This window comes from Heliconius melpomene, chromosome 5 (genome assembly GCF_056956725.1).
Source record: "Heliconius melpomene rosina isolate 202511_hmr_F chromosome 5, ASM5695672v1, whole genome shotgun sequence".
NCBI lineage: Eukaryota > Metazoa > Arthropoda > Insecta > Lepidoptera > Nymphalidae > Heliconius > Heliconius melpomene.
Genome location: NC_140393.1, coordinates 2,931,074 through 2,941,297, shown reverse-complemented (window position 1 = coordinate 2,941,297; position 10,224 = coordinate 2,931,074). Strand labels below are relative to the sequence as shown.

The following is a 10,224-nucleotide window of genomic DNA, read 5'->3' as shown; positions in this document are numbered from 1 at the left end:
ATCTTGCTTGCCTTACATTCTGGCTTTCACAATTTTTATTTTCATCTTCACCCATTTTTTATAGAAAAAAGAAGTAAAAAGAACTTTTGTTACAAGTACCGTCTTCCTTTCACTCTTTGTTACAATTTGTAAAGCGAAAACTATTATATGGGCCGCAGAAAGTAATAGGTAGAAATTTAAAAAGAAATTATATTTCATATAACAAAGAGGTATTTACTCGATATCAAACTTGATACCATTTGAGTATAACGAAATTTCACTTTTCGCAACTTAAGCAGAGAAACCCGAGAAGAATAGATGTTTTAAGACTAAAACATCTATTCTTCACTATATGTAGTTATTATATGGTGAACACCGAGCATTACCTTACAGAAAGAGGGTATAAATAATTTATAAATTCCCGACTCGATATCGAACCCATAACCATCGAATATACAATTAGATAATTTTTACTCTGTCGCATAGGCCTCAGTAGTAAAATGAATCGTTATATATAATGAAAAAAGGCCCGGTTCGTGGTACGGTGGACGACGATGAACGCGGCGGTTGTCGGTTCAATTCCCAATCCGAGGAATATTAATGCTCTGGCGACAAGGTAAGGCGCGGCATTAAGTTCCGCCTCTCAACACAAAATGCCTTCGATTCCATGAAAAATGGGGAACGGAAATGTCTTCATGTAGAGTGAAGCTAAATAAATAAAATATAAAAAAAGGTTACAAATAAAAATCAGAACGGTAACAAAAATAAACGACAAATCAACGTCAACACAAGGACGATTAGAGGAAAAACTTCGTTGGAACAGATTATAAAAGCCTGGATGTTTATTATTGACTCTGTTTCTTTTTCGGCGTAAGACTTTTGAAGTAATAAACTTTTGGGCTTTATTGAAATCTTATTAATTTTCATTTATCATTTTTTTTGCTTCACGCTGTATTCCTCATATATCAGAGTATTTAAAGGAAACTTACGAGATATTACGTGTTTAGTGAGGTGAAAATAAGAAGTTTTTTTTCCTTTTTTTTTTACATTGTTATCCTGTATGGGAAGGCAAAAACAACTTGAGGCATAGCATGTTGAGGGGCGTAACTCATCGCCGCGCTTTGTTCCCAGGGTGAGGAAATGAAAATATTAAATATTTTTCATTCCTCTGAGTAGTAATCGAACCAATAACCGTCGCGTTACGTTACAAGAAGTCATAAGTGACATACATCAATTCCCTCAATATATTCAATTAAATACAATTTTAATATAAAACTACATATTTATATAAAAAAAAAATTAGGTAACACCAATAATAATGTGATAACGTCACTAAACCTAACCGGTTGAATTAAATTGGAAAGTACTTGAAGATGATTAACTGCTTCGAAAAACTAAAAGCTTACGCAATCATTTGTCATTGAAATTGTTAATTATTCTTTTATTTCTAATGGCATACAGTAAAAACACGTCTAAGAACCTAGCGCCATAATTAAATAAAACAATAAATGTCTTATTCTTATCACACTTCGAAGACAATGTGAATACACAACGACAAAATAAACACAGCTATTATACAATACGAGAATAATCATTCGTTCGCAAACTGCGCAGACGACGAGCCGCGAGTGCCTTCCTTAATAAAAAAACTAAATCGTCGACTTGAAAATTAAAGTGATGTGCTGAATTGAACTAAAAAACTAATAAATAGTGTTGTAAATTTTATTTATAAAACATAAGGAATATGAAGAATAGTTGCTGTGCATTTTAATTAAATTTTGGAAAACTTCACAAGGTCGTAAGGCACATGTGAGACTTCTGTCATGGTAATATAATTTTAATTTGCTATGTATTATAGAGCCTTAGAATAAGTAAATTGCTATGCGTGTACGTTATACAAATAATTAAAAATATTATAAGGTTTTCATCTATTATAATTTAAAACAATTTGATATTTTTTTCAAATTCTTTTAAATTTTGTCCATATGAATGGGATGGGCGCTAATTTGCATTTTAACTTGCCAATCTGTATAACCTGTTAGTATATTTATAACCTTACTTAAAATTTAATGTTTTTCTTTTTCGTTTAAACATAATGTTTCTTACTTTACATTTTTTATTTAGTAGCTGAATTATTTACTGCTTAATCAAATTTTACTGCTAAAATTCAAATACCGTATACTGATAAGGAAATCGTATTAAAACAACATATATCAGGTCTACATTCAAAATCTCCTAATATATTGAATTCTTGATATATGGACTCTCCTAATACATACAATAAATTTAAAGTTATCAAGCCTTAAGTTGTCACAAATATGTTTATCAATAACACTAAGATTATTAGCACTAGATATCAAAACAAATATCATCATCATATCCTTCGAGACAAACATAAGATACGTGATAGGAATAGTGAGGTTGTCATACGCACCGTTTCTATAACATCTTTTTTCCTTTAAAACCTGTTTTATATACAACTAATCTAATCTATACGTACAAATACAATTATCTATATGTACCTATACACAGACAGACTAAAAATAGAAATCTAAGATTTATTAGGAGAATTTGATAAAATTAGTTTTCGTATGGTACTTGAATTTAAAAATTATAAGTAGAAATTAATCTTGTTAATCAGACAGGTTGCAGTGGCTCAGCGTAAAGGTTGTAAACAATTTTGTTTACATTTGGCTATGGGTTCGATTGTCACTCGGGTAATGAATTATTTTCATTTTCTCGAACGCCAGATACAGCGTTAAGTTAAGAAAAATACAGAATTATTATATAAATATTAAAATTTCCACCTTATGACAGCAATCTGTCTGTGAGCCAATGACTTAGTTACTATAAACTCAGGCACATTTGCCAATCGCGCTGATTCAATTTTATTAAATGTAATAAATAGGTATTGTACGTAACAACAATTACATAAGTGATAAATAATTTTAATGACTACAAATTCCAATATGTAAACTAAGAGATTTTTAATATTTTTAGCATTTTTGAAGTGTTATGTAGAAAAATATAATTTCTAGTTTGTGTAAACTTAAGTATTTTTCCTCATTTTTCAGTGCTCCCTCCAACCCTAATCCAATGTGGACGTATTCGAGCGTGGACATCCCACCGAGCCGGGTCACTCGAGCAGAGAGAATAAGGATATATATTTCTGAAGGCGTAGTGTGTTTTTGTATAGTGTTTTTTATTATTTGTGTTGGTCTTCTCCTTTATTTATTCTTTCATTTATACAGCACCGTAACAAATTCGCGCAAAACTGTAGAGACTTTAATAGAGAGCTAAAAGTAAACAAAGTAAAGTTGTAAAAGAATACAAATATTTTTATATCATAACAATGTTAGGTAACTGGCATTCTTCTTTATATTTTAAGAATATTAAAAGATGATATATGTGACTTTTAAATGTTTTTTTTTTATCAGCTTCACGCTGTATCCCGCACACAGCAGCGTAGGCGGAGAGCAACTAGTGTTAAGACACTCCGATACCCACTATGGAATTCAACGCCGCACCCCCCGGCTGGCCCCGACATCAAAGCGAAAAAATGTTAATAAATTAATAAATGTAAATAAATATTTAATTACCTCGAATGAGGATCGAACTCACAACCGTCACGTTAATGTCACGCTCTTGTGCCACTGCGAGGACATTTAAATATACCATTATACTTATATTTTCATCAATAGACATATTTGATTTGGAGGTAATTATTAAAAATATTTAACCAGTCGGCGTCGAGGTCACGCCTCACGCTATTTGAATTATTGATCATATTTGATAATACAACTGCATTCCGTATTTAATTATTAGTTTTTAGCATTCTAAAATAGTTTTCTTTTCTATAATTTAAATTGTAAATATTAGTTTACTATGGCACAGAAGTCTCGTTTCTATTTGACTATGCTCTATGCTCTATGCATACATTTCACGATATATTGGATTTGTCAATTATATATAAACAAATTTATATATAGAGAAACACGACTTCGCTCGCTTAAACTGTTTTTATATTATAGCCAAAGTATTTTTTTTTTAATTTTTCATTTTTTAAAAATATAATTATTTTTCTAATTTTTATAAGAACATGTGTACAAAGTTTTATCATAATCAGTTGAGTAGTTTTGGTTTGAAAACGTTACAAAGAAACCCCCATTTGTATGATATACTGAGATTTTAAGCTGTAAACTAAATTTCGTACTTAAAAGTATTTATATAAAAAAATATAAATATTTTACAAATAAACTGTATTATGAATAAATTGAATACATTTTAAGCTTTATATTATTTCACCTGCCTCTTCGAAATTTATAATTGAATAGTCTCTTTCACAGGCTGAAATTAAATTTTTCAGCGCACTGTTAATCCTTTTAAACAATATTATTCGCAATATATATTAAAATGAAAGAAAAAAGAATGTACCTACATTTTTGTTTTTTCATTAAATGATAAAGAACTTAATTTAAATCTTACTTATAAAATAAATTAATTTATCTGTTTAAAAAAAAATGTTTTGATGACTTTATTTACTTCTTATATCGGTTGTTATATTAACATACAAAGATAAATAACTAAATAAATTACATAAGTTAACATTTTGTAAAAAGGTTTTAAAAAATATATATTTTGTCAATCAGTTACCAAAACGAGAAATTGCAAGGAATTAATTCCCACGATTGTGAATCAAACCCAAAACAGTTATTTTAGAGTCAGGCAGTGTGCCGAAGCGATGTATAGAAGAATAAATAAAAAAACAAGATTTATACAGGGTGAGTCATATTGAACTTTCCGGTTTTGGAAGGACGTTGCACGAAGAAGGGAAGGAGTAGAAGGGTGGGGATGGTGTCATTAGACGCGCCATGACATGCAGTTTTAGTGTGAGCGCTATTGCAGAGTTTGGTGTGTGGGGTCCCTATTTTTTTGAAGAAGATGGTCAAGTCGTCACAGTTACCTCTGCTCGGTATTGCGACATGCTTGAAACTTTTCTGAAACCGAAATTGGAGGAATTAACGCAGAATCATGACAACGATAACATCTGGTTCCAACAAGATGGTGCTACAGCCCATACATCCAGGCGTTCAATGGAAATCCTGCGACAAATGTTTCCCGGTCATCTCATTTCTTTGCGAGGTGACGTTGGGTGGCCGCCGAGATCACCTGATTTAACCCCCTGCGATTTCTTTCTCTGGGGTTACCTGAAGGAAAAGGTGTACACGCATCGTCCCCGAACCATCGATGAACTGAAGGCTGCAATATTGAAGGAACGGAATAGCATTGAAGGAAGAAATCAATGCTATTCCGCTGAATATGACTCGACGAGTAATGGACAACTTCCGGGAAAGGCTTCAGCAGTGTGTGGTCAATGGAGGTAGACATTTACAGGATATCATTTTTAAAACCAACTAAATTAAAACTGCATGTTATGTGCTTTCAAACAATAAAATAATTTTTACTGCATGTCGCTTTGTTTTTAATACACACCTTATTGAAATCGGAAAGTTCAATATGACTCACCCTGTATATTTCATAGAGCCTTTACAATAAAGCATTGTATTCATATGTTACGAATATATTACTATTCTGTTCTTTTTTAGCTTCATTCTGGATTCGGCACATACTAGGGTAACCAGAGGGAACCTAGTACCCTAGAAAACCTAATGTTAAGACACGATGTTCCCATTATGACACTTCCGTTTCCCGAATCCTTCAAGCATGCTGAGTGGCGAAACTCAACGCCGAATAATTAAAAAATGAAATTTGTTATTTCACCGAGTGAGAATCGAATGCACGATTACCGTGTTTAACCACACATGTGCCCCACGACGACCGGCTCTACTTTTCTGTATAGCGGCTATATTTGGTTAACTAGAATAATAAAAATGTATAATAATATAATCCATTCAATAATATTTATTAGTATTAAGTTTTAAACGTGAATTTGCATAAAATGTTACGTAAAATATTTCATCACATTTTTTAAACCTGAGTTACGTATGCATCATCATGCTGTCATATTTGTGGATTTAAATCTTTCTCAATCTGTTTGCTGCTTGAATATAAAATTTGCCTTCGCTCGAGTATAAATTTGATTCTTCCATACCAAGTTTGTGATTTAGAAAGATTACGAAACGATGTAAGCGATTTATATTGTACGTCATTTCATAGGAAAGTCTTAAATGATGTAGTTCTAAGTCAAGTTCAGATATCATCATCATCATCATCATCTGTTAGGCTGATAGCCTGTTCTCGTCCACTGCTGGACATAGGCCTCTCCAATGGCACGCCACTGAGCTCGATCTTCAGCTCACATGCACACATCCCCATGCTTGCCCAGCGTGGTGATTACGGGCAATCCTTAATAGCACAGTACAATCACAGTTCAGATATAAGAAACTCTAAATACTTAAAATATATGTATACAAAATAAAACTATATGTACATATACAAAAATGTGTAAAACCTTAGAAAATCTTTAGACTCTGTGTGAAGAGACAATTGTGAGGATTGAAGACGTACAATAAAAACGTATATATGTAGTGTTTTTTTTTCAGCTCCACGTTGTATCCCACATGTAGTAGTATAGGCAGAGGGAGGTGTTAAAACACTCCGCTCTCCACATTCCAAATTTTGTAATTATTAAGCGAAGAAATGAAAATATTAAATATTTCCTCGAGTAAACACTGAACCCACCACCTATCGCATTGACAGTCACACGCTTGTACCTACGCCACTACTGGCCTTTTTTATTATTATTGTTTTTATATTAAGCTTGATTAATGATGTTCTCTTACTTTGAAATATATTATATGTAATTTAATTATTGTAAACAACAAGTATGCAACTGCACCCAATACACACGAGTGGGTGACCCAGTTTTATTCGCGTGTAAGTTTTAAATGCCAATTCTATGCTATGCAAAATCATATTAAAAATGTAGAAATCTAGTTTTTATTTCTGAATCATCATATAATTTAATAATTATAATAACATTTTTCACAGGGAGACAGAGGGAACCTGGGAACGTATTATTTAGACACTCCGTTCATATTAAGATTACTTACATTTCCAATTTTTCGCTGAATTCATTGCTTGCACACCTTGCCTCGTTACCAAAGCGAGATAATGGAAATATTAAATATTTAATTTCCTCAAATGAGAATCGAACCCATAGTCTGTCGCGTTCACATATTATTATGTTAGATAAAATAAATTTAATAACGTTAAATACGTTTAAATCTACAAATGGGTCTCTGTAAATGAAGTATTGATACAATTTTATAGACCGATAACTTTTATCACACTTTAAGGAACAAAGCGATTTACGTTTTATGACTATAGTTTATTATTGTATAAATATCTTTGTTTTATTATTATTTAACCTTGAATTAAATTGTGTATTTTAAAAAATATATTTCAAATATATAAAAAAACAATGTGAAATCTTGAAATTTTCAAAACTTTCCATATCTGTGGAGCAACGAAGTAGCTACTTTTGGAATACATATTTCGCGAAACTTATTAATTCCAGTCAATCTTAAGGCTAGTTACATTAATATATACAACATACTGTCGTAACATTAATATATACAAATACTAATTATATATATTATATACAACATACGGTCGGTCTTTCTACTAGACATGGCCTTATCAACACCACAAGCCAATTGAATTTTGTGTTATACGAAACAATGAAAAAAAAACGGTAGAAAATGACCTTTTCCGTCACCTGTTTCAATTTGTCCATAGATTTGCCAGCCTTCCTGTATAATAATAACGAATCCACAATAAACATAAAATTTAAAATAAAATTAAATCCACTTCACGCTGTACACCGCGTGTGTACCGCGCCGCACACAGCAGGGTAGGCAGAGAGAACCTAGTGTTAAGACACTACGTTCCCCACTTTCTGCTGTATTCTGGAGGCATTGCGAGTTGAGTGGTAGAGCTTAACGCCGCGCTTTGCCTCGACATTAGAGCGAAGAAATGGAAATATAAAAACATTAATAAATATTTCACAATAAACATATGGCATTTTCATTGTGCACTCTTTTGAAAATACCTCCACAAAATTAATAGAATGTCGAAAAAAAATATTCCGCATATATATACTTGTGATATCAAAAACATTAATAAAATAAAGTTATATATTTTTAATTATATATTTTTATTTACCTTTAAGTTTTTTATAGATTAAACTAAATATAACAACATTATCAGCGTAATAACAATAATAACGAACACATAATAATAATAATGAAACGAAGAATAAGTAATGATAATAATGATGTAAAATATATTTCTCTTTTATAATAAAAGTTTATGAATAGTATAAAATAGTGAATAAGACACTCCATTATTCATTTTCCGCTGAATTCTGGAGGCATTGCGTGTTGAGTGACGGAACTCAACGCCGCATTTTGCCTCTACACCAGAGCGAAGAAATAAAAATATTGAATATTTTATATCCTCAAGTGAGAATCAAACCCACAACTAGTGGAGTTTACAGACTAGCCTTAGTATTTTTGATATCAGAAATGTTAATAAAATTTTCTTATAGAGATAAGTCCACCTTTGTACACAAAATGTCTTTATATATTGTTTATTATGTATTTTTTTAGTGCAAAAAGAATATTATAAAATAAAGCTATATTTTTAATCGTCTTTAAGTTTTATAGATTAAACTAAAACAATTGTACTTGAAAGACTATTACGCTGTGACTGTTTATAGATACATTATAGAGACGTTTTTATATTGTTGTATAAAATATTAAATATTATGCGAAAAAGATAAAAGGAAAGAAATTACCACCTTTTTCCGTTCTCTTCTTTATTTATGAGGTCCCGAACATTCCAGTTAAATCCCCTTCTCCAATGGCACTTTGTATGTGGCACTTTGTAAACACTACTTTCTTTACTCTATTTTCTTTTAACTTCAAGACACTCTCTGCCTTGAACTTCCAATGGCTTATTATTAAGACAACTCAACCATAAAGGTGCATCGTATACTATTTAATTGCTTTTTGTAGGTTTAAATTTTACGAGAATATGTCGCTTACAATAACACAAAGAGAAGGCCATTTAAATATTATTGAAACATTTCATAATTGATTCCCATGACGGGCTTACAATATCTGACTATGACAAGCTGCCATCATCACTTATATTAAACGCTATATCAATTTGAAATAATATTATAGGAAGCATTGGTTTTGGACTTCAGTATGAAGTACTAGGTAAGAACGGAAGTATCTTAAAAGAGCAAAATAATTATATATTGTGCAGATTAGCTTCCCGTTATATCCCACATATAATAGACTCGCAAAAGGGGAACCTTGGTACCTAATGTCAAGATATATTTTTTCATCAGTCACGCTGTCCCGCACACAGCAAGGTAGACACAGGACACCTAGTGCTAAAACACTCCTTATCCGCCGTTTCCACAAATTTGGAATTTACTTTACGAATTGCACAATGCAGGCATTGTGCAATTCGTAAAGTATAGTTCAGAAATTTTAAACTTCAAACGACATTGAGTTTTGTAAATGACTCATATTTTCTTATAAGTTAATTTTTAAGCAATTCCACTGTTTGCCTGCATCAGAGGGTCAGCAGAGAGAACCGTCACTAATGACTATCCCATTTTTCGAGACTGCATATTGAGTAGCGTCACTAGGTTCTCAGGTATCTTCTGCCTCTCTAAATAGTCTATAAGCTAAAAAAATAAACTTTTTCCACAGGTGAGAAAAAGATCGAACCCACACCCTTCACCCACTTTCACTTTTAATGCGTTCCTTCCTTACAGAACTTTAACAAAGGATTTTCAGCAAAATAACCTATTTTACATCTTTCATGGAGTATTGTCCTAAATCAATAAATCCCTGGAAGTTAAATATAGCCCGCTGATGTACTTATTACGGACCGCGCGCTTTGAGTTACTAATAGGTTTTTCTCTTTCCCTGAATTCGACTAAAAAGCCGCTTTAAAGTATATTTGGTACATTATTAAAGATAATTACGAAATACTAACATTATTTATATTGAAATATTAATTAATTAGCTTTACGCTGTATCTTGTACTAAGCAGGTTAATAAGCAATACTTCATTCTCTCAAGTGGGGATTGAACTCACAACCGTCGCGTTACAGTCGCACCCTTGTGCCCCTACGCCATGATGGCCTCATAATGAAATGTAAGATAGCCTGAAATATTTGATATATATTTAATTTTCTCT

General features: G+C 31.8%; 1 protein-coding gene across 1 annotated transcript; it reads left to right on the top strand.

Moving 5' to 3' along the window:
* The first annotated feature begins 1,563 nt into the window (after nucleotides 1-1,563).
* On the top strand, nucleotides 1,564-5,448 carry LOC146538903 (uncharacterized). Its single transcript, XM_085185677.1, has 2 exons — nucleotides 1,564-1,805; nucleotides 3,054-5,448. The coding sequence occupies exon 2, from the start codon at nucleotides 4,851-4,853 to the stop codon at nucleotides 5,361-5,363; it is 513 nt and encodes a 170-aa protein (XP_085041803.1). The 5' UTR covers nucleotides 1,564-1,805; nucleotides 3,054-4,850; the 3' UTR covers nucleotides 5,364-5,448.
* The last annotated feature ends 4,776 nt before the right edge of the window (nucleotides 5,449-10,224 follow it).

Bases quoted from the DNA above. Each gene is read 5' to 3' on its own strand.
- LOC146538903 (XM_085185677.1), top strand. From the start codon at position 4,851: ATGACATGCAGTTTTAGTGTGAGCGCTATTGCAGAGTTTGGTGTGTGG.